The sequence below is a fragment of the Danio rerio genome, chromosome 23, assembly GCF_049306965.1.
Source record: "Danio rerio strain Tuebingen ecotype United States chromosome 23, GRCz12tu, whole genome shotgun sequence".
Taxonomy (NCBI): Eukaryota; Metazoa; Chordata; class Actinopteri; order Cypriniformes; family Danionidae; genus Danio; species Danio rerio.
In genome coordinates this window covers 50,317,501-50,342,500 of record NC_133198.1, presented here as the reverse complement: position 1 = coordinate 50,342,500, position 25,000 = coordinate 50,317,501, and the positions used below count along the sequence as shown (strand labels likewise).

At 43.7% G+C, this 25,000-nt stretch overlaps 2 protein-coding genes and 1 long non-coding RNA gene across 16 annotated transcripts in view; 2 read left to right on the top strand and 1 right to left on the bottom strand.

Annotated features, from left to right (window-relative positions):
- The window catches only part of rs1b (retinoschisin 1b), an 8,181-nt gene extending 2,347 nt beyond the window's left edge, over positions 1-5,834 (bottom strand). Inside the window, exons 1-3 of one of the 3 annotated variants that reach the window (XR_012398313.1) lie at positions 5,371-5,483; positions 5,240-5,265; positions 4,596-4,785 (exon numbers count right to left, since the gene is read on the bottom strand). Coding sequence is in view for 2 of the 3 variants with exons in the window: in XM_073938319.1 (XP_073794420.1) it covers positions 4,596-4,785; positions 5,240-5,265; positions 5,371-5,416 (262 nt within the window). In the remaining variant the exon portion in view is untranslated. 3 annotated transcript variants of the gene reach the window in all.
- An 806-nt stretch (positions 5,835-6,640) lies between these two features.
- LOC141380583 (uncharacterized) lies at positions 6,641-7,791 on the top strand. Its single transcript, XR_012398853.1, has 2 exons — positions 6,641-6,838; positions 7,541-7,791. It is a non-coding gene; the product is annotated as an uncharacterized lncRNA (long non-coding RNA).
- Positions 7,792-11,686: 3,895 nt separating this feature from the next.
- zgc:162858 overlaps positions 11,687-25,000 on the top strand; it is a 20,007-nt gene continuing 6,693 nt past the window's right edge. For 5 of the 12 annotated variants that reach the window (XR_012398254.1, XR_012398257.1, XR_012398255.1 and 2 more), the window contains exons 1-4: positions 11,707-11,765; positions 13,682-13,860; positions 15,847-15,955; positions 16,020-16,157. Coding sequence is in view for 8 of the 12 variants with exons in the window: in XM_073938127.1 (XP_073794228.1) it covers positions 13,682-13,860; positions 15,847-15,955; positions 16,020-16,157 (426 nt within the window). In the remaining 4 variants the exon portion in view is untranslated. 12 annotated transcript variants of the gene reach the window in all.

The following is a 25,000-nucleotide window of genomic DNA, read 5'->3' as shown; positions in this document are numbered from 1 at the left end:
GTACACCGCTGCTGTAGAGTGACAGACAGTGTGTTTTCATCTATTCCTCTTCCTACACAACACACAGCTGTGGTCATTCATTAGTCTGAGTCCTATCCAGCGGTGTACAGTTTGTCATGGACGAGGACATCATTGCATAAACAGTGATGTAAATGTGAAGCGTAAGCGGTGGCGGATGGAGACCGTTAAAGCATCAGAACATAGAGAATATAATATACTACATCACCAGAGCTCCAGCCCTGTGCAGCAGCGGCAGCAGCAGTGTCCCGGCAGGCCTTTATGTGTGTGTTACAGCGGATTATGCAGGAAATGAACAGCGGCATGTGTTGTGTGTCAGATTATCAGGGGTTCTGCGTCTGTATCTGAGGATCTGCAGTTATTTCAGGCCTGTAATCTGTGATCACAGCGTTCATTAGTCAGAGATTATCTGATGCCACGCGTACCGCGCTCACACCACGCTTTTACTCTGATTCAGCGTCCTCACACTCCCACACGCTTTCAATATCCTGATCATGATGTGGGGCTGAGGGCGTCTGTATACAGGACAACACAACAGATTTACACACAACAGGAGACACACGGCAAACGTGCAATGCTTCTGTTCATGTGTTTGTGTGTGTGTGTGTGTGTGTGTGTGTGTGTGTGTGTGTGTGTGTGTGTGTGTGTGTGTGTGTAGAGAGTAAATGAATATCTGTGGATCTGCTGCATCACGGAGCTCCTGTAATCTACAGCTGACTGGCTCTGACTCTGAATGTGAGTGTGAGTCTGTTTTGCTCTAAGTAAACTGAGCAAAATATTTATAAAATACCAACAATAAATTAATGATGTGTCCACTGTTATCGTCAGTGTATAGAGCTTCTGTATATTCAGTGATAAGTCTGTTATCGTCAACTCCGTTATCGTCAACTCCGCTATCGTCAACTCTGCTATCGTCAACTCCGCTATCGTCAACTCCGCTATCGTCAACTCCGCTATCGTCAACTCCGTTATCGTCAACTCCGCTATCGTCAACTCTGTTATCGTCAACTCTGCTATCGTCAACTCCGCTATCGTCAACTCCGCTATCGTCAACTCCGCTATCGTCAACTCTGTTATCGTCAACTCTGCTATCGTCAACTCTGCTATCGTCAACTCTGCTATCGTCAACTCCGCTATCGTCAACTCCGCTATCGTCAACTCTGTTATCGTCAACTCTGCTATCATCAGCTCTGCTATCGTCAACTCCGTTATCGTCAACTCTGCTATCGTCAACTCCGTTATCGTCAACTCTGCTATCGTCAACTCCGCTATCGTCAGCTCTGCTATCGTCAACTCTGCTATTGTCAACTCTGCTATCGTCAACTCTGCTATTGTCAGCTCCGCTATCGTCAACTCCGCTATCGTCAACTCTGCTATCGTCAACTCTTCTATCGTCAACTCTTCTATCGTCAACTCTGCTATCGTCAACTCTGCTATCGTCAACTCTGCTATCGTCAACTCTTCTATCATCAGCTCTGCTATCGTCAGCTCTGCTATCGTCAACTCCGTTATCGTCAACTCTGCTATCGTCAACTCCGCTATCGTCAGCTCTGCTATCGTCAACTCTGCTATCGTCAACTCCGTTATCGTCAACTCTGCTATCGTCAACTCCGCTATCGTCAGCTCTGCTATCGTCAACTCTGCTATCGTCAACTCTGCTATCGTCAACTCTTCTATCGTCAACTCCGTTATCGTCAACTCTGCTATCGTCAACTCCGCTATCGTCAACTCTTCTATCGTCAACTCCGTTATCGTTAACTCTGCTATCGTCAACTCCGCTATCGTCAGCTCTTCTATCTTCAGCTCTGCTATCGTCAACTCTGCTATCGTCAACTCTTCTATCATCAGCTCTGCTATCGTCAGCTCTGCTATCGTCAACTCCGTTATCGTCAACTCTGCTATCGTCAACTCCGCTATCGTCAACTCTGCTATCGTCAACTCTGTTATCGTCAGCTCTGCTATCGTCAACTCTGCTATCGTCAACTCTTCTATCATCAGCTCTGCTATCGTCAACTCTGCTATTGTCAGCTCCGCTATCGTCAACTCCGCTATCGTCAACTCCGCTATCGTCAACTCTGCTATCGTCAACTCTGTTATCGTCAACTCTTCTATCGTCAACTCTTCTATCGTCAACCCTGCTATCGTCAACTCTGTTATCGTCAACTCTGCTATCGTCAACTCCGCTATCGTCAACTCTGCTATCGTCAACTCTGCTATCGTCAACTCCGCTATCGTCAACTCTGTTATCGTCAACTCTGCTATCGTCAACTCTGTTATCGTCAACTCCGCTATCGTCAACTCCGCTATCGTCAGCTCCGCCATCGTCAACTCTGTTATCGTCAACTCCGCTATCGTCAACTCTGCTATCGTCAACTCTTCTATCGTCAACTCTGTTATCGTCAACTCTGCTATCGTCAACTCTGTTATCGTCAACTCTGCTATCGTCAACTCTGCTATCGTCAACTCTGCTATCGTCAACTCTGCTATCGTCAGCTCTGCTATCGTCAACTCTGTTATCGTCAACTCTGCTATCGTCAACTCTGCTATCGTCAACTCTGCTATCGTCAACTCTGCTATCGTCAACTCTGTTATCGTCAACTCTGCTATCGTCAACTCTGCTATCGTCAACTCTGCTATCGTCAACTCTGCTATCGTCAACTCTGTTATCGTCAACTCTGCTATCGTCAACTCTGCTATCGTCAACTCTGCTATCGTCAACTCTTCTATCATCAGCTCTGCTATCGTCAGCTCTGCTATCGTCAACTCCGTTATCGTCAACTCTGCTATCGTCAACTCCGCTATCGTCAGCTCTGCTATCGTCAACTCTGCTATCGTCAACTCCGTTATCGTCAACTCTGCTATCGTCAACTCCGCTATCGTCAGCTCTGCTATCGTCAACTCTGCTATCGTCAACTCCGCTATCGTCAACTCTTCTATCGTCAACTCTTCTATCGTCAACTCCGTTATCGTCAACTCTGCTATCGTCAACTCCGCTATCGTCAACTCTTCTATCGTCAACTCCGTTATCGTTAACTCTGCTATCGTCAACTCCGCTATCGTCAGCTCTTCTATCTTCAGCTCTGCTATCGTCAACTCTGCTATCGTCAACTCTTCTATCATCAGCTCTGCTATCGTCAGCTCTGCTATCGTCAACTCCGTTATCGTCAACTCTGCTATCGTCAACTCCGCTATCGTCAACTCTGCTATCGTCAACTCTGTTATCGTCAGCTCTGCTATCGTCAACTCTGCTATCGTCAACTCTTCTATCATCAGCTCTGCTATCGTCAACTCTGCTATTGTCAGCTCCGCTATCGTCAACTCCGCTATCGTCAACTCCGCTATCGTCAACTCTGCTATCGTCAACTCTGTTATCGTCAACTCTTCTATCGTCAACTCTTCTATCGTCAACCCTGCTATCGTCAACTCTGTTATCGTCAACTCTGCTATCGTCAACTCCGCTATCGTCAACTCTGCTATCGTCAACTCTGCTATCGTCAACTCCGCTATCGTCAACTCTGTTATCGTCAACTCTGTTATCGTCAACTCCGCTATCGTCAACTCCGCTATCGTCAGCTCCGCCATCGTCAACTCTGTTATCGTCAACTCCGCTATCGTCAACTCTGCTATCGTCAACTCTTCTATCGTCAACTCTGTTATCGTCAACTCTGCTATCGTCAACTCTGCTATCGTCAACTCTGCTATCGTCAACTCTGCTATCGTCAACTCTGCTATCGTCAGCTCTGCTATCGTCAACTCTGTTATCGTCAACTCTGCTATCGTCAACTCTGCTATCGTCAACTCTGCTATCGTCAACTCTGCTATCGTCAACTCTGTTATCGTCAACTCTGCTATCGTCAACTCTGTTATCGTCAACTCTGCTATCGTCAACTCTGTTATCGTCAACTCCGCTATCGTCAACTCTGCTATCGTCAACTCTGCTATCGTCAACTCTGTTATCGTCAACTCTGCTATCGTCAACTCTGTTATCGTCAACTCTGCTATCGTCAACTCTGTTATCGTCAACTCTGCTATCGTCAACTCTGTTATCGTCAACTCTGCTATCGTCAACTCTGTTATCGTCAACTCTGCTATCGTCAACTCTGCTATCGTCAACTCTGCTATCGTCAACTCTGTTATCGTCAACTCCGCTATCGTCAACTCTGTTATCGTCAACTCCGCTATCGTCAACTCCGCTATCGTAAACTCCGCTATCGTCAGCTCTGCTATCGTCAACTCTGCTATCGTCAACTCTGTTATCGTCAACTCCGCTATCGTCAACTCCGCTATCGTCAACTCTGTTATCGTCAACTCCGCTATCGTCAACTCCGCTATCGTCAACTCTGTTATCGTCAACTCTGCTATCGTCAACTCCGCTATCGTCAGCTCTGCTATCGTCAACTCCGCTATCGTCAACTCCGCTATCGTCAACTCTGTTATCGTCAACTCCACTATCGTCAACTCCGCTATCGTCAACTCCGCTATCGTCAACTCTGTTATCGTCAACTCTGCTATCGTCAACTCTGCTTTCGTCAGCTCTGTTATGTTGTCTGCTGTTTCTAACACACACACACACTGACCAGGCATGCAGTCCAGTATGGGGCTGTATGTAGCGGGTGTGGTGGTGGTGGTGCTGCTGGGGGTCCAGGATGGAGGTCTGGTGGGTGGAGAGTTCTGACAGGCGCAGCTGCAGCCGCTCGGGGTCTGGTTCTCTGACTCCACTACCTTCACATCTGACTCTTCCTCATACGGCCACGGTATCTCCAGCTCCTGACACACACACACACACACACACACACATATTATATATATATAACACAAATGGTGATATTTAACACATCTACAAAAACAGAAATCACGCACATCAACTATAACACACATCATATATCCACATATAAAACACACACACACAGTGACATATTTAACACACCTACACATACAATAATCACACACACACAAACACACACAACATTAGTAACAGACTTGCACAGATATTATATAATACACACACACAGACACACACATCATATATAACACACATGCACACACACACACACAAACACACACATACATCATACATTAACCACAGCCACCATTTATAACACACATATACAGTAATCACACACAGGCACAGACATGTGTAACAGACTTGCACAAACACACACACAAACACACACACATCTGAACATACAGTAATCACACACACTTACACACTCATACTCACCCCTTGAGTGTGAACACCAATGAAAACTGAACAGATCAGACAGATCATTCATGAATAAATCTGTCTAAACACACACTGAATCTGTGTATCTACTGAACACACACACACACACACACACACACTGTTCATACCGTGCGCTGAGAGCAGCAGGAGCGCGCTGAGCATCCTCCTGTCCATCTTCAGCAGATCTGGAGTCTGGATTACGGTAATCCACTGTACTCTTACTGTACATGTGTCCTGGAATAATCCTGATCTGCTCTGCGTGAGCAGCAGACAGCACAGATCACATTCACCTGCACATCATCATCATCATCATCATCATTAATATTATCATTATGATTATAGTGTGGATCTACAGTTATTTCCAGCATCGGTGCTCCACATTTAGCTCATTTGCAGAGTTATTTCCTCGGTAGACTTTTGATGCAGTAAAATAATGATTATAATACACACACACATCTAGAACACCTGACCAAATAATGTGGAAATACAACAGTGTGTGTCATCAGACACACAGAAGACCTGAGAATGAGTTTAAATCCAAAAACCCCAATAAACAATCCTCCCACACCTGAACAACAACAGCTTCAGGTTAATCATCTGCTAAAATGAGCTTTATTAATGACAGAAACAGTGCAGAAAACCACTAAACCACCATATAATCAGGACTGGTATCATGTCAACATCGCAAAATGATTTAAGAGCTAAAGTTATGTCCAATAGATAATATATAGCAGCTCTAGCAATATTAGACGAGACGACACAACGAGAACACAGCTATAATTAGAGTAATGTTCTGGTGACGCAGTAGGTGCTGTCTTCTCACAGCAAGAAGGTCTCTGGTTTGAGTCTCGGCTGGGTCAGTTTCAGTGTGGAGTTTGCATGTTCTCCCCGTGTTGGCGTGGGTTTCCTCCGGGTGCTCCGGTTTCCCCCACAGTCCAAACACATGCGCTATAGGGGAACTGATCAACTACACTGGCCGTAGTGTATGAGTGTGCATGGGTGTTTCCCAGAGATGGGTTACAGCTGGACGGGCATCTGCTGTGTAAACATGTGCTGGATAAGTTGGCGGTTCGTTCCACTGTGGTGACCCCTGATTAATAAAGGGACTAGGCTGAAAACGAATGAATGAATGAATGATATACTGAAATAGGCCTTTTGTAGATGAATACAGGCTGAGTCAACACATAACATCACTTTGAGGATGCAGTAAACGGTTTAGTCAATTTATTTGATCATTTGGGTCAACAATAGTCTGCAGTTATTAAACTCTGTTCAACCAATCAGGTGTGCAGGAAAGCGCGGCTGGAGCTGATTGATGATCATGAGGGCTGCGGCTGATTTGCTGTCAGCTGATGTCTGTTTGCCTATATTAATCAGCTTTAATCGCTGAAGTGTTTCAGGCGCGTCGAGCAGAAACACTAAATATTTTCGGCGATCAGCTCCACTTCCGGCTCTGAGGAGAAACGAACAGCAGCGATCATGAAGACTCCCGCGCAGATCCTGAAACCGCGGAAGAAGACGCAGACCGGAAGATGCGGCTGGTCGCGCAAGAGCAGCACATGCGCATACTCCGCCCGCATCTACAGGATTGAGAAGGTGTGTTGGAGAGTAAACACCTTAGCTGTGGAGGCCTGTGCTCTCTCTCTCTCTCTCTCTCTCTCTCTCTCTCACTCACACACACACACACACACACACACACACACACACACCTGCGTGTCATGTTCACAGAGTCAGGCTTTAGGTGGTGTGTGCGGTTTCCTCGGGTGGTTGTGAAGCTTTGTGTTCATCTGTTGGGCAATAAATATAGGCAGTTAGCAGAAAACTGGAGGAAATCTGCACTTCTGTAGTAGGAAACCGTGCCTCGACATTTCCAACATCGTTTTTGTGACAGAAGAGACCCATGAGTAAGAGCTGAGCGGGAGTAAACTGATTGTATTTGGGAGTAGCTGCTGATTACTGCCATAAGACCAACACTACACTACAGAACTGGGTAATTTCTGCTTTGCCGTTTTGTATCTCAGTAATTAGGAGCACTTGACCAGTCTGCACCGTGCAGAGGAGTTTAATCTCTGAATAATAGACACACACACACACACACACACACACACACACAGTTGTCCACTTCCGGAGTTAATCAAGTGTTCTAAACTGTCCAGTAGTGTGTGTGTGTGTGTTCGCTGTTGATAGGTGGCGCTCTTCAGCTGTTGACTGCTGTATATAATCCCAGAATAAGCGCAGCTGATCTCCTTGTGCTGTGCTAAATGAACCGCTCATTGTTTGTTTTCCTCTGTCTTAAAGGAGCTGCGCACTGACGCTGGAGACGCGCTCTCCATGACGCTGCGTCTGACTGATGCGCATGCGCAGGTGGGCGCCGAGGCCGCGCGTCTCTCCAAGCGGAACCGGCGGCGCGTCATCACGCAGCGCGAGCTCAACGCCGCCGTGCACGCGCTCCGTGGAACGCGCTCCTGACGCTGGACGTACACATGCAGTGCTTTTAGAGTTGTAAATTAACTAATTCTTATAATAAAATGCTTGGATTTTAAACTGTCTGTCTTCACATCATCAGGTTGAGTTCTTTAATGAATACATGTCTTATTTAAAGGGCTTTCACCCAAAATCTGCTTATTTACTCGCTCCGTCTTTTCTCGTGTGTTGGTTAAGATGTTGAAGCTAGAAAGCTGTATTGTAACTTAACATTGACACTGTCTTAATATGCACTAAATAACTCTAGAGATTTAGTCCTCTAACAATTTGCACAAACAAATTTAATGTAAATTTTACAATCTTATATCGATTAACTTGTCAATATCATCTACAATTGGCTATTTAGGAGTGTTAGACTAAACCTGAAGTTAATTGATTATCTTTAGAGCATTTGTTTAAATGAACTATGTAATTGTTTTAGCAGGAGGATCATTGCTTTAATATTTAAATATCTTTACTGGTTACAGATGAGAACAGTTTGATGCCGCTTGGTTTAATGAAGATGCCTGATATGTGGTGTTCAGCTTATTTTAAGTCAGGGGTGCTCAAGCCTAGTCCTGGAGGTCTACCTTTCTGCAGATTTCAGCTCCAACCTTAAACACACCTGAACTAATTAGTTTAGAGCTGAACAGCACTTGATAATTACAGGCAGGTGTGTTTGATATGGGTTGCAACTGAATTCTGCAGTAAGGTAGATCTCCAGAGCAGGGTTGGTGAACCCTGTTTTAAGCAAATATATTCAGCAAGAGCAAACTTACTTTCTGAATGATCCCTTCTCTCAGTGCTAGTGTCAGCACATCTGTGATTTACTGAGTGAAGCTTCCAACATTAATGCTGAAATTAACAACACCAGACCCAAAGCATGAGTGCTGCTCTTCTGCAAAGTGCTCACCTTAAACTGAGACATTAACACTCTTAATCTACAAACTAATGATGGTCAAACTATAGCAAGTCTTTCTCTAATTAAGCTCGTAAGATTGCTTTTATTTCCAAAATACTTTTAATTCAGTCGCTTGCAATGCATGCTGGGAACTATCCATTGCGACATGCACTATTAAAACTTTATTGCTAGGTTTGCGATGATTAGAAAATATTTAAATTATTAGGAGTAAATTAAAATTCATATTTAACTCTTTCCAGTCATTTCATTTATTACAGGAAGAAAATGTATAAATATTAAATGTGTGCTTAAATTCTACTTATCCTTGACACATAATGTTACAATTTAAAAATTGAGTCAAGTAACCGGTTTTAACCACACTAAAGTCATTTCTTTCAGAGTGGAAGTCCGTCTCCAGCTTTCCTCAGAGTGTTCATCAGACTCAGCCGGGTTAAAGCAGATACTGATACTGTTTTTCACTCGGCCCCTTTTAAAGGTCTCCGGAGTTTTCGCGCCATGTGTTGCTCAGCAACTCTCCGCGGGCTCGCTTTTTAAAGTCGCCTGGCAACAGCCGCGCGTGCACGAGTAAAAATAACCTCTTCATTTTAATTGTGTTTAAGACATGTTCATTTGCTCCGCACCAGGGAAATGGGCAGTCTGTGTTCACTGGCAGTCCTGAAGTTAATCTTATTATTGTATTTCTGAGTGACCTCCAGAGTAAAGAACAGCACACATCAGAATAATGGCCGTGCAAGTGTGAGCGGTCCCGGTCTGTTATTGTATAGGCTGCTGGGTTCAGCCCAGTTTTATCCACTAAAGACTGTAAAATGGCATATTCACACGACTGTACCAGTACATGATAATGCCAAGTTAATCTGCTCATCCCTCACCCACGCCAGTTTGAGTTGTGATATAAAACAGAAGCTTTCTGGTCTGTTTATTGACAGGTGTTTAGAGATATCAGTGTGTGGAAGTGTTTCTCTTGCTGAATCCTGATGCACTTCCACACATTTACACTGGGGGTTATTGATCACGTGATCTGTGTTCAGTTCTTTCTGACTGCAGTAAAGCTGTATTTCTCCGACAGAACACATGCTGGATGTATTCTGGAGAGAGATTACTTTACTAATGTCCACTACAGCACATTAAACTACAGAAGAGCCGCTGTGAGATGTCCAGCATGCTGATGACTGCACACCTGTTGACTGTGGGAGTTTACCCGTGTTCGCCACCGGGCGGCGCTGTAACATCAGTAATGACTGAATTAACCAGTGTTCAAGCTCAGAGCATTCTGCCTCATTAAACATCATCAATGCATGTATTAATAACCTGATCAAGTGTCTCCTTCCGTTAGCAGCGCACACACGCATTAAACACAAGAAGAATGTTGTAAAACTGTACCGCTGACTTCAGGATTTGATTTTCCTACAATGGAAATGTTCAGCATTCTTCAAAATATCCTCTCAGTCTTTGAGGACCTCATAAAGGGTTTAAACCATTTGAGAGAGTAAATCATCATTTTTGGGTGAACTGTCCCTCCAATAGGACTGTTGCAGGCAGTGCTTCTCAAACTGTGGTAACACTAGCGGTACGCGGAGGATCAGATATGTCATATGTACATGCGGCATATATTTAATAAATGACTTGTATATGATGACATGTAGCCTATATTTCTGAGGTCCAGGAAACATCTCCAGGTGTTGATCAATAGGCTACTATATGTTAATACTTTACATTTAAGTACAGCAGTTTTCTATTAACTTTATAAGAACAGTAACCTTTAATTTTAACTTTTAAAAGCACATTTTAATTGAGCTGTTGATGTTTTTAGTTTGTTTTTTTACACATAAGCACAGTGCATCTGTAACACTCAGACTATTTACAATGTTTAAAGTGGCTGACAGTAATTCATATTCTTAATTATTGGAGTTAATCTCCTCGTTTGTGAACTGTGCGCAGCTGTAGCTGATTTACTGGGCTTATAGGCTACTGTATTTCAGTGGTGCTGGACAGACAGATTTTCTGAGGTGGTACTTGATGGAAATGTTTGAGAACCACTTGCTATAAGGGATACAACTGCTGACTGAAGTTAACCATAACTAATTATACAATGTATTCAAATACCCTGTTTAAACTGTTTTATTTACGCCTAACCCTACTGTAAACCCAGCCCTCACAGCCATGTAAAACAGTCAATGATGTTGTTCAGCTTCACAAATAATGACGCTACACTGATGCGAGTGTCCGCAGCTGTATCCCCTCTAGAGCAGGGGTGGGCGTACTCGGTTCTGGAGGGCCAGTGTCCTGGACAGTTTAGCTCCAACACTAATCAAACACACCTGAACAAGCTACCCTACTGAAACAAACAGCTTAAACCAGCCTAGGCTGGTTGGCTGGTGTTAGCTGGTCGACCAGGCTGGTTTTAGAGGGGTTTTGGCCATTTCCAGGCTGGTTTCCAGTCATTTCCAGACTGGGACATGACTAGCTAAAACCAGCTTGACTAGCCTAGCCAGGCTGGGAGCCCAGCCAAAACCAGCTATGCCCAGCTTAAACCAGGCTGGTCAAGGTGGTTTTAGCTGGATTTAGCTGGTTATTTTTTATTTTAGTCATTTTTCTATAATCAGAGTCTTTAAGATCACTAGAAATCAGCAGGTGTTAGAGTTGGAGCTGGACTGTGCAGGACACCGGCCCTCCAGGACAGAGTGTGCCCACCCCTGCTCTAGACTATAACAGAGCACACACTGTGTTCATGATCAGTGTGTGTCAGTAATTTACATAATCAGACCGCGTGACCAATGAGTGCGCTGCATGTTCTGCAGAAGCGCTTCTGGATCAGAATGCGGTTTGCTCCTCTTTAAAAAACGAGCACTTTAAATAAATCTCCTGACACTCAATCAGCCTTCCAACAACACCGACAGCCGCTCACTGGCGCCACAGTCAGCCAATCAGGGGCCGGCGCTGCCGAGTGGGTGGGAATAACGGTCTTCCCTCCGCCTATGAGAGCTCTCCGAGCGGAGCGTCCGGCCAATGTGCGCGGAGCCGTCAGCTGACGCCGCTCAGCATCTCCTGTACACACAGCCAGTGCGCATGCGCAGAAATCACTGTGATTCCAGAACTCATGAATTCATCCGTGATTTACAGCCGCAGCTCCTCTTAAAGGTAAGTCTGGAGCTCCTCTGCACTCGCTGAATGGAAAACACTGAAAACCTGTGAAGAAATACAGATGAAAGTGTAAATGAGCGCGCGCGGGAGAACACAGCTCATTAGTGCAGGCACACGCGTTAATTAGCCGCGAGATCAAACGCAGAGCCGCCGAATCCGCGCGTAAGTTCAGTGGGTTTGCTCTGTGAGTGGATTACTGATGTTCAGATCTCAATCACGGACTCACGACACTGCAGTGAGGTTATGATGAATCAATCTCTACATGTCACGATAATATCAGCATGACACATGCGCGTGTACAATATGATGATGATGATGATGATGATGATGAGGTATTGTGTAATATGACTGTGAATGGCCGAATGTTATTGTGAAACATCACAGAGTAAATGTCAACAAGCTCAGAGCTGATGTCATGAGATCATGCTCATAAAACATTTTTGTGTTTTATTTATTAAAATCATTCATGTTTTACAGTATTTATTTTTTCTTTATGTATTGGTCATATTTCAGTCATATTAATATAAAATATACTGTTCTGTGATGTAAAGAGGACTGATATGATACAGATATGACTGCTGGGATTAAACATAAATAGTATGATTAAAATAATGAGTGCTGATTAAGAAAATGACAGATATATGACATATATCTGTCATATATGACAGCTTGGCCTTATTTTAAGGCAGGGTTCACTAACCTCAGTTCTGGAGGGTCGGTGTCCCTGCAGGGTTCAGCTCCAACTCATCTCAACACACCTGCCTGGATGATTCAAGTACACCTAGTAAGAGCTTGATTAGCTTGTTCAGGTGTGTTTGATTAGGGTTGGAGCTAAAATCTGCAGGACACCAGACCACCAGGAACAAGTGTGGTGACCCCTGTTTTAAGGTGTGATGTGATGGTTGCTATGTGGTTACTAGGGTGTTCTGTGGGTTGCTTTGTGGAGTTTAAGAGTAATGACTGTAATGTGGTTGTTCCTGATGCGGTTTGTAAGGTATTCTGGGTATTTTATAGGGTGTTCTGTGTTGTTGCTGTATGGTTGTTAGGGTGTTTGGGTTGTTGCTGTATGGTTGTTAGGGTGTTTTGGGTTGTTGCTGTATGGTTGTTAGGGTGTTCTGGGTTGTTGCTGTATGGTTGTTATGGTGATTTGGGTTGTTGCTGTATGGTTGTTAGGGTGTTTTGGGTTGTTGCTGTATGGTTGTTAGGGTGTTCTGTGTTGTTGCTGTATGGTTGTTAGGGTGTTCTGTGTTGTTGCTGTATGGTTGTTAGGGTGTTCTAAGTTGTTGCTTTATGGTTGTTAGGGTGTTCTAGGTTGTTGCTTTATGGTTGTTAGGGTGTTCTAGGTTGTTGCTGTATGGTTGTTAGGGTGTTCTGTGTTGTTACTGTATGGTTGTTAGGGTGTTCTAGGTTGTTGCTGTATGGTTGTTATGGTGATTTGGGTTGTTGCTGTATGGTTGTTAGGGTGTTCTGGGTTGTTGCTGTATGGTTGTTAGGGTGTTCTGGGTTGTTGCTGTATGGTTGTTAAGGTGTTCTGGGTTGTTGCTGTATGGTTGTTAGGGTGTTCTGGGTTGTTGCTGTATGGTTGTTAGGGTGTTCTAGGTTGTTGCTGTATGGTTGTTAGGGTGTTCTGGGTTGTTGCTATATGATTGTCAGAGTGACGGTGTGTTTTCATCTATTCCTCTTCCTACACAACACACAGCTGTGGTCATTCATTAGTCTGAGTCTTGTCCAGCGGTGTACAGTTTGTCATGATTAGATGAGGACATCATTGCATCATTTTGAAATATCATTGTTCATATCAGCCGTGTGTTATTCCTGACACAGTCATTCATGAATGATACTGTAATCATATCACAGTATGTGTGTATATCTGTATCGTATCAGTCATGTCTGTAATGTTGTTGTGTGTTCAGATGCAGTTCATGCTGTTGTTCAGCCGTCAGGGGAAGCTGCGTCTGCAGAAGTGGTACGTTCCTCTGTGTGATAAAGAGAAGAAGAAGATCACGCGGGAGCTGGTGCAGACGGTGCTCGCCAGGAAACCCAAGATGTGCAGCTTCCTGGAGTGGAGAGACCTCAAGATCGTCTACAAGCGGTCAGACACACACACAACTACACAATCACTTCATAAATACACAATCTGGAGCAGAAACATCAGCACAACACCTGCACACCTCCATAACCACACAGTGTGTGTGTGTGTGTGTGTGTGTGTGTGTGTGTGTGTGTGTGTGTGTGTGTGTGTGTGTGTGTGTGTGTGTGTTACTCAGAAAGCAGTTAATAAATGTTCATCTCAGCTATTAATTGATCCAGACTGTGGTGAAGACTCGAACTCCCTCCTTCAGACATGAGCGGGGGCTGTGTTTGGGCACCGTGTGGTTTGAGGATGACTGTGTGGACCTTAATGTTGTTGTTGTGTTTCTGTGAGCGTTACAGCATCAGCTGATCATTAGATAGTTGTTAGGGTGTTCTGGGTTGTTGCTGTATGGTTGTTATGGTTATTTGGGTTGTTTCTGTATGGTTGTTAGGGTGTTTTCGGTTGTTGCTGTATGGTTGTTAGGGTGTTCTGTGTTATTGCTGTGTGGTTGTTAGGGTGTTCTGTGTTATTGCTGTGTGGTTGTTAGGGTGTTCTGTGTTGTTGCTGTATGGTTGTTATGGTGATTTGGGTTGTTGCTGTATGGTTGTTATGGTGATTTGGGTTGTTGCTGTATGGTTGTTATGGTGATTTGGGTTGTTGCTGTGTGGTTGTTAGGGTGTTCTGGGTTGTTGCTGTGTGGTTGTTATGGTGATTTGGGTTGTTGCTGTATGGTTGTTAGGGTGTTCTGGGTTGTTGCTGTATGGTTGTTATGGTTATTTGGGTTGTTTCTGTATGGTTGTTAGGGTGTTCTGGGTTGTTGCTGTGTGGTTGTTATGGTGATTTGGGTTGTTGCTGTATGGTTGTTATGGTGATTTGGGTTGTTGCTGTGTGGTTGTTAGGGTGTTCTGGGTTGTTGCTGTATGGTTGTTATGGTGTTCTGGGTTGTTGCTGTATGGTTGTTAGAGTGTTTTGGGCTGTTTGCTCTGTGGCTGTTGGAGTGGTCTGAATTGTTGCTGTATGGTAGTTAAGGTGTGATGTGATGGTTGCTATGTGGTTACTAGGGTACTCTGTGGGTTGCTATGTGGAGTTTGAGAGCATTGACTGTAATGTGGTTGTTCCTGATGAGGTGTGCAGGGTACTCTGGGTGTTTTGTAGGGTGTTTTGGGTTGTTGTTGTTGTGTGTTTGCTGTGGGCTTCAGGAGGGCTTCTACATAAACACACTGCACTAATAGACACATTAGTGTTGCTCTGTGTGTGTTTGCTCTGAGAACGAGCAGAATGTGAACATGAGCACGACTGATTCACCTCTGGGTGAGATGGTGGTGTTATAGTGGTTTCTGTGCCTGATTTGACCACGTGTGTGTGTGTGTGTGTGTGTGTGTGTGTGTGTGTGTGTGTGTGTGTGTGTGTGTGTGTGTGTGTGTGTGTGTGTGTGTGTGTGCGCGCGTGTGTGCGCGCGTGTGTGTTCGTGTGTGTGTTCGTGTGTGTTCATGTGTGTGTGTGTGTGTGTGTGTGTGTGTGTGTGTGTGTGTGTGTGTGTGTGTGTGTGTGTGTGTGTGTGTGCACGCGTGTGTGTTCGTGTGTGTGTGTGTGTGTGTGTGTGTGTGTGTGTGTTGAAAGCTGTTCTGTTGTGCTCGTGTTCTTCTTTTCATGTGTGTTCTCAGCACTGAATGTTTATCATGTTAATATATGTATATATCTGTATATTGACCTGCATATTTTAGTGTTTTCTATGATGTTGTTCTTCAACTTTGCAGCAGATGTGCAGTTTTGTGTTGAGTTTTACATATTTATTTAGTTTTGCATGTTATTTGGTGACATGATCATCTCTATATTAGCCTGTTTGTATCTTCTATTAGTCTTCAGTTTGATTTTTGTTGTGATATTTCTCTATAAAAGCATGTCTATGAAGTGGAACATCTGAGAAATGACCTGAGAAATCCTCCATGTGTGTTAAAGTTAGCATTAGCGTTGGCTAACAGGAGTGTTGTGTTGGCATTGCAGGTACGCTAGCCTGTATTTCTGCTGCGCCATCGAGGACCAGGACAACGAGCTGATCACGCTGGAGATCATCCACCGCTACGTGGAGCTGCTGGACAAATACTTCGGCAGCGTAAGTCCAGCAGGACAGACATGCGTGAGAATGTTCCCATGACGAGAGTGTGTTCCAACCGCAGGTGTGTGAGCTGGACATCATCTTCAACTTCGAGAAGGCCTACTTCATCCTGGACGAGTTCCTGCTGGGCGGAGAAGCTCAGGAGACGTCCAAGAAGAACGTGCTGAAGGCCATCGAGCAGGCCGACCTACTGCAGGAGGTGCGGGTCAGGGCTCAGAGCGGGATACTCCATATCTATACACACACACACACACACACACACACACACACACACTCACGTGCACATACACTCACACACAAACACACACACTCTTACACGCACATACACATACATGCACACACACACACAATCTTTCATATGCAAACACACACACACACACACACACACACACACATACACACTCGCACTCAGACAAACACATACAGCTCTTTCTCTCCTGTGTGTGTGTGTGTGTGTGTGTGTGTGTGTGTGTGTGTGTGTGTTATCCAGCCTCCCCGGCACTTGGAGAACAAAACACTACTTTGTTCTTGTCAGTGCAGGATAACTGAGCTTCTCTCTCTCTCTCTCTCACACACACACACACACACACACACACACAGAGTCTCCTGATGTCGGTGGTCAGGAGTGTTTCAGATCTGCAGGATAGCTGAACCTGAAGTCTTGTCATGCTCAGCTGTGGTGTTTTAATGTTCAGGCCTGCTATATCAAGCAGAATAGCAACAGCCTGACAACCACCCACAACACCCTAGCAACCACTTAACAATAAACTAACAACCTTTCAAAAACATCCTACAATAGTAGCAACCGAGACATTGGTTACCAACGCAACTAATCAGAGCACTCCAGCAGTTGCCATGGTAACTTTTGAGAATTGCATAGTAACACCTTGCCAATTATACAAAACAACACACTGTAGCAACATGCTGAAACTGTTGGGTAACTGCATAGCAACACCACGGCAACCACTTATAATTGTTTAATAGTCACCTCAGAACTGCTTAGCAACACCCAAGCAACCAACCAGAACATTGTAGAAACTGTGTACGGTTACTATGCAAGAAATAAACACTCTGTCACCTTGGCAACTACAAATCAATGCAGTGGCAACCATTATAGCAACAAGATACTAAAATTGAGTGGTAAAATTACTGTGCACACCCTAGCAACTGCATAGCAACACCACTGTAACCACTCAAAGCACTCTAGAATCACCCTACAACTGCATAGCAACTCCGTAGCAACCACTCAGAACATTGTAGAAACTATATACTGTTGCTATGCAAAACATAAACACTCAGTCACCTTGGCAACTGCAAAGCAACAGAGTAGCAACCACATACTATACTAGCATGCTAAAATTACTGCTCACGCCCCGGCAACTGCATATCAACACCACAGCAACTGCCCAAAGCAGTGTAGGAGTCACCTTAGACCTGCATAGCAACACCCTAGCAACCATTATAGATACTGTATACTGATACTGTACAAAAAAGGTTTAGTTTCTGTTCAGGAGGATGAGCTTAGCAACCAGCCACGCTATACTACTATACTGAAGGACTGACGCTGTTTCCTCTTCATGATCTCTCTCTCTCTCTCTCTCTCTCTCTCTCTCTCTCTCTCTCTCTCCTGATTGACAGAATCTAGACTTTCAGATCCGTCTGCTTCCAGGTATGGGTTATGGATTATAGATTATGGATTAGGAGAGTGTCTCCCTGTAGCTGTAGTCAGTAACCTGATCCCGGGTGTTGTTGATCTGCATGTGTTGATCCTCCAGACTGATGATCCACATTACTCTGCTCTGGAAGATCAGCACATGCTCCAGTACAGCAGATAGAGATGCCAGCAGTCACAGAATCTCTCAGAGCGCCCCACACTTCACCTCAAAATCACGAGAAATCTCTGGATTCATTACAGATGAAGAGTATAATGGCCATAGCAGCATGAGGACATGTATAATATCATATTAAACAATTATCTGGCATGCAGAAACACTTGATGCTGAAATCTTTCACATTTACATTCAAACAATGATCAGATGATTTGAAGATCAAGTTTCCTCCCACTGTAACGTCTGCAGTGGAGAGCTGCATTACTGTGGGTTTGTGGATGAATGTCAGCAGGGTTTCTCACACTGTGTCATATTATAAACCAGCTCTACTTTCTCTTGATTTTGGGGTTACACATGTCCCTCACGTGTTGTGAGCTTCACCCTGATAGCTACTAATGAAACCAAGCAGTGTAGTCTCCCAGTACAAGGACAGTCAATGGATGAATGAATGACTGGATGGATGAATAAAGGAATGTATGAATGAATGAATAATTGAATGGATGGATGGATGGATGAATAACAGAATGAATGAATGAATGAATGAATGAATGACTGGATGGATGAATGAATGAATGAATGTGAAAATGACTGAATGGATGAATGAATGAAGGAAGGAAGGAAGGAGGGAAAGAATGAATGAATGAATAACTGAATGACTGGATGGATGATTAAAGGAAGGAATGATAGTGAATGGATGAATGAATAGATAAAGGAAGCAATGAAAGAGTGAATGGGTGACTGAACGAGTGAATGATTAACTTGATATGGAAAGGAATCATAGAGTGAATGAATAAATAGATGAAAATAGGAAGGAATGAAACAGTGAGTGACTGACTGAATAGATGGATGAATATAGGAAGGAATGGAGGAACATAGGAAGGAATGAATGAGTGAATGAAATATTGTATAGATGAATATAGGAAGGAATGAATGAGTGAATAAATAAATGGACCAATATAAGAAGCAATGAAAGAGCGAATGAATGAATGAATGAATGAATGAATGAATGAATGAATGAATGAATGGATGGATGAATGGACAGATGAGTATAGGAAGGAATGAAAAAGTAAATGAATGAGTGAGCAAATGGATGTATGGATGAATATTGGTAGTATTGATAGTGAAAAGGTAAATAAATTGATGAAAATAGAAAGGAATGAAAGAGTGGATGGAAGAATGAGAGTGAAGGAATTAATGAATGGATGAATATAGGAAGGAATGATAGAGTGAATGAATAAATGGATGAATATATTAAGAAATGAACGAGTGGATGGATGATTAAATGAGTGAGTAAGGGGATGGATGGATGAATATAGGAAGAAATGATGGAGTGAATGGATGAATGAATAAGTGAGTGAATGGATGGATGAATATAGGAAGGAATGAAAGAGTGGATGGATGAAGGAATAAATAAATGCATGTGGAAATTAACAAATTTGTGAGAATGAATAAATGAAATAATGAAAGCAGTGAAGTAATTAATTTGGGAATGAAAGGAGTAAATATATGAATGAAGGAGTGATGAATGAAAGTGAGTTAATGAATGAATGGATGAAAATGAATAAATAGAGTAATGAATGAATGAAGTGATGAACAGGAATGGAGCAACAAATGAACAAAGGCATGAATAATGAATGAATGTATGAAGATGTTAATAAATGAATGGGCATAATGAATGAATGAATGAATCAATCAATGTGGGATTGCAATGAATGAATGAATGGAGTGATAAATGAATGTAGGTATGTGTATATATCTGTGTGTCTGTGTGTGAATGAATGAATCAATGTTGAATGAGTGAATGCTGGGTGGATCAGGCCTGTTTAGCATTAGAGTCTATGTAAAACTGTTCTCATGTTCTACAGTCTGTTCTAATGAATGAAAGAAAGAGTAATGAATGAGTGAATGAGTGAGATGTGGTCGAGTGTGGATCTGTGGATGAGTGAATGCTGTGAGGGTATGTAGTTTTCCTCAGGGCTGATTTAGCAATAGAGTCTATAGGAAATAGTTTGTTCTAATTAATAGATGAAAGAGTGATGAATGAGTGAGTGAGTGAGTGAGTGAAGGCTGTGAGTGTATGTTCTGGGCTGGTTCTGCTGTAGTTTTCTGCTCCTCATCCTCAGTGTTTGTCCTGAAAGCTGAATTACAGACAGAAACAGACAGAGGAGAACAAAGGGGTAATTTAGGTGCCCTAAATCTGCAGCTCACTGAGCGCGCACACACACACACACACACACACACACACACACTCATTAGTGCGCACTTACAGCAGAGATAAACATGTGCATAAACACAGCACACAGTGATTAGCATGTGCTGTCCTTCGTCAGCTCTTGTCTGTCTGCTGTGGGGAATCAGATGCTGCTCTGTTGGCCTCAGTTCATCATGCAGTAGTAGACTGAAGAGGGAAAGCAGGAGCAGATCACACTACTGAACACACAGCGGCACAGTATAAAGTAGAACAGCTGACACTCTACACTGGACTCTGACATGAAGAAGTCTGTTTATTTTAATCCACAATCAAACCTCCAGAGCCTCCGGGGTGTTCAGTGTGCCGCTGCTCTTCAGATGAGGACGCTGACACAATCATAACCCTATAGGCACACAAAAACAAAAGATGTCTGCAAACAGTTAATGTGTGTTGATTTTAAACAAAGAAGTTAAATGCAGTAATGTTCAGCTTCATTCGCTTGTTTAAATTCTGTAAACTACAGCCATTAAAAAAGCTCGTGAATGCAGCAATCATCTTCCAATAATGTCAGTGCGTGGAGAAGAGAGTCAAAAAGTCAGCGAGTCTTAGTTATTAAACGTGTTCATCAAGGCTTTTCACTGACTCTGAGTGTTTAGACTCTTGATTTCTATGTCAAATGATCAGTTTTATGCTTTTGATCTGTTTTTATTGTGTTTTGACCATCGAGCTTCTACTCAGAGGAAAATACTATTCTACTGATGAGTAAAAGACGTGAGTTTACGCTTCATTGATGCGTTAGACACAGGCTTTCATGTGAAGTCAGGCTAATGATCACCTGCTGCTTTCCCTTTTAGCATTTTTATCAAAAAAAGAGCTGATTCACTGAAAGTGACTCTTAATGAACGAATCACTGAATCATTCAGAAACAGATTCAGTCTGGAAGGGAACGGTGTTGCTGTTGTTATTAAAACAAAACCTCTATATCTTACACAGGATTAACACCTGCCAAATGCGGGTAGATTTCAGCGCTGGCGGGTAACACAGACACCCCCCGAGCCACTTTGGCTGGTTGATAATAATCTTCCCGGATAATAATTCTTAAATGCAGAGTTGGACAATTAGGATGGTCCATTAAGCATGCAAAGACGATCTAAGAACTGAGGAGCAACCCGACTGACAAAACTAATTGCGTTCGGGCGAGCAAAAGAAAGCAGGTGAATGCCGAACGAGAAGATGATCACTCGCGCTAACAGCTGATGTGATGCGTGCGACTGTTTAAAACGCGTGCACGCTCCCATTTCCTTGATGGAATCAACCTATGCCTAGAAACACAACTGCTGTGACCGGTTCTCTTTCAAATAGACTACACCAGGGGTCACCAATCTCAGTTCTGGAGGGTCGGTGTCCCTGCAGGGTTCAGCTCCAACTTGCCTGAACACACCTGCCTGGATGATTCAAGTATACCTAGTAAGAGCTTGATCAGCTTGTTCAGGTGTGTTTGATTAGAGTTGGAGCTAAAATCTGCAGGACACCGGACCACCAGGAAGATGTTTGGTGTCACCTGGACTAGACAAACAGTGATGAGCATGCACACACAGTCCTGCGGCTCTCAAGAGCTCCAGATTGGTCTTTTCGTGAGCAGCACCGGTTGCTTTAGTTTTGAACAGATTATTACCGGGTCTAACGTGAACCGTGTGTGTGTGTGTGTGTGTGTGTGTGTGTGTGTGTGTGTGTGTGTGTGTGTGATCATCCTCTCATTATGGCACACGGTTTCTCACCTGCTTTCTTTTGCATTAATATGGTTTAATCATCATTTACAATAACATTGCTTTAATAGGAGAATAACTCTCCATTTCTGTGTAGTTAACTGCTGATCTGGGACCTGCAGCCAGGACAGATCACTGTGCACATGTTCAGTTAAATCAAAAGTACAGTATAGCGCTATGTTTTGCTTGTTTTGACGCATTTAAAATTTGTGGCTAGTAAATAATGACTTGTTTATGTCTGGTGTGGTCAGAGATAAATGTGCTAAATCCTTCATTTTGAGCTCTGAAAAGTCATGTGAAACAACAAAACCAATCAGAACTCTGAGACCCTGAGCCAACAGCTCACGATCATTGAGCTCACACACACACACACACGACACACACACACAACACACACACACACACACACACACACACACAAGTGAAACGACTGAGGAGGCTTGTGGAGATAACACACACTCCAACTCTAGTATTTTAGCATGTCAGTGTCAAATGTATGCATATTAAATATATTTTCCCAACATGAAAATTGTGGCTAGTGAAAATGGCGAGAGGCCAGTAATGTTGGAGGTCTGCTCGCCACTGGCTGCTGATCAGAACAGTAAAGCTGTGATCTTACAAATGTAAACAGGAAACCCACACAGGGATATTCATAACCTGTAATAAGCTCAATACAGACTGCAGTGCAGGAGGTTCATCAGTCACTCGCTAATCTTCAAACTCAGTTTCAGCTCACACACTGATCATCGTAGACAGTAAACGCCACGGTCGCCAGCGGATGTGGGACCAGTGAAGCGTGCGTGTGAGATTCCCTCGTCGTGAAGTGTGTGTGTTATAGTTCAGTGTTGTTTATTCTTTACTTGATCATCTCTGAGGCGAGTGCTAATAGACAAGTGTAACTCCATCTGAAAACTGCTCTGAGTTCAGTGTAGTGTTGAGACGGGAAGAGTGTGTGTGTGTGTGTGTGTGTGTGTGTGTGCGCGTGCGCGTGTGCGTGTGTGCGTGCGTGAGTGTGTGTGTGTGTGTGTGTGTTCTTCAGTCTGTGTTTAGTCTCCAGAGCTCCGCCTTCTGGCTGATTTATTTCTCGGCACTTCTGATTGGCTGGTGTTTCTGTCCATAGAGCCAGCCTGAAGACTGGGGCGGTTTGGCCAATGACGAGATCTTATAAGGGCTGGAGTCCCGCCCTCTGGGGTAAATGGTGTGATCTGCCTGAGCTGATTGCTGATTAGGCATGATGATGCTGGCGCATGCTCTGATTGGAGGAGATGTGGTGGGGGCGGGGTTTGATCTTGACCTTTGACCTGTGAGGATGTGGTCACGGGATGGGGATAATCAGGATCACAGTGCAGCGCAGCACAGGGCTGATTTAAAGAGCACGTTATTGTATGTGTGCACAGCGCTGAGCATAGATGAGTGTGTCTGATCTCTCTGGTACTGTAGAGTTCCTGTGCAGACACATCAGATCAGCCAGTACCAAACACAACACTGATCAACTAATCTAACAAACACTGCACATCACATGACGTGTTAATAAAGAGGAAAAACCAAGAGAAACGTCAATTATATTTACTTTTAAATTCATTTTTGTAGCTTGTAGTTTTTCCCCAATATCTGGCCTTCATGTAAATGTGTGATCTTCCTGTTCACAACGGTGAGCAAACTATTATTTTATCAATATAACTGATCTGTTGAATGTGCTGTGTGTGAGTGTGTGACTCTTCTGCATCATATAAACAGCAGCATGTGTGTGCAGATATTCAGAATCATGCTCAGTGAACACTCCTGTTAATCTCAAACTCAATGCTGGAGTCAGATGTGAACCGGAACAGCTGCCTTGTTTTGGTCTCTTTAACCCGCCCACTGCCAGTTTAGCCAATTATATTCCAGCACACGGGTTGCCAGATGGTGGAAAACAGCATATTTCATTCAGTCATTCAGTCAGGAAGACTCTCAGAGTGTGCGTCTGTGACTGAAATGCGCCCTCTGGTGGACAGCAGCAGACTCTGAAATGAGATGCAGATTCAGAGTTCCACATGAGGTTATTAATGAGCAAATAATATAGATATTAAGAGTGTAAACATTAGATAAGCAGGTCACACTGTAACCTCATGTCCTAACAACACACGACATGATGAGATATGCAGTGATGAGCAGTTTGGCTGTTTGCAGCAGAGGAAACAGGACAGAACTTAAACACAGCCATTCAGAATAGAGCACTCACTGCACTCCAGCACAACACTGAGCTTTATACTCTGATGGATAGATTTTTATTTTTATTTTAATAGTCAGGGTCCTGTTGATGTCATCAATCTGGCAACCTGTGCTTGTTTTGATCCAGCAGTGCAGTACCTAGCTCAACCACTGGGTGTCTCACTCACACACCACAGCTTTAAATGCAGCAGATATATCCTCTATATCCTCTATATCCACTGAGGAATGGATATAGATCTGTGTTTCAGGAAGTGTGTGTTCTCATTAATGCTGAGCGCTGTGTATCTGAAGGGTTCACAGTTGTAGATGACAGATCAGCTCCTCTGGGCAGAGTTAAAGTCATCATCAGTCGTATAGAAGTGCTGAATATAGTGATGCGTGTTCAGTCTTAAAGGGCCAGAGCTGAGTTACAGAGCATGAAGACATGACAAGCAGATCACCCCGTCTCCACTATCAAACTGTGTGTGTGTGTGTGTGTGTGTGTGTGTGTGTGGGTGTGTGTTGAGCTGATGGACACTATAATACATTCACCGTTTGAGCTGCATTTGCTCTGCTTGTGCTACAGTCTCTGCTGTGTGTGTGTGTGTGTGTGTGTGTGTACACATGTACACCCACATACAATAGTGTACGAGAGTGTTTTAGTTCCAGTCTGTTTGTGTGTGTTTGTGCAAGTGTGAAGGAGACACTGCAAGTGTGTGTGTGTGTGTGTGTGTGTGTGTGTGTGTGAGAGTGAGAGTGAGTGTGAGTGTGTGAGTTCTCTGATTGGCTGTTATTCTACACTCAGCTTGCCTTCATACAACTGAGTTTCAATAATCAGATTAGCATTCCTGTGTGTGTGTGTGTGTGTGTGGGAGGTGAGGGGTATGTATGTGTGTGTGTGTGTGTGAGTTATTAATCTGCAACTTGACTAATAAGCTGACTCCAGTGTTTAATGAAGAACAGTTTGACCTGAGAGTCTGTCAGAACATTCCAGAGCGGTCCAGACTCCAGACAGACGTGTGTGTGTGTGTGTGTGTGTGTGTGTGTGTGTGTGTGTGTGTGTGTG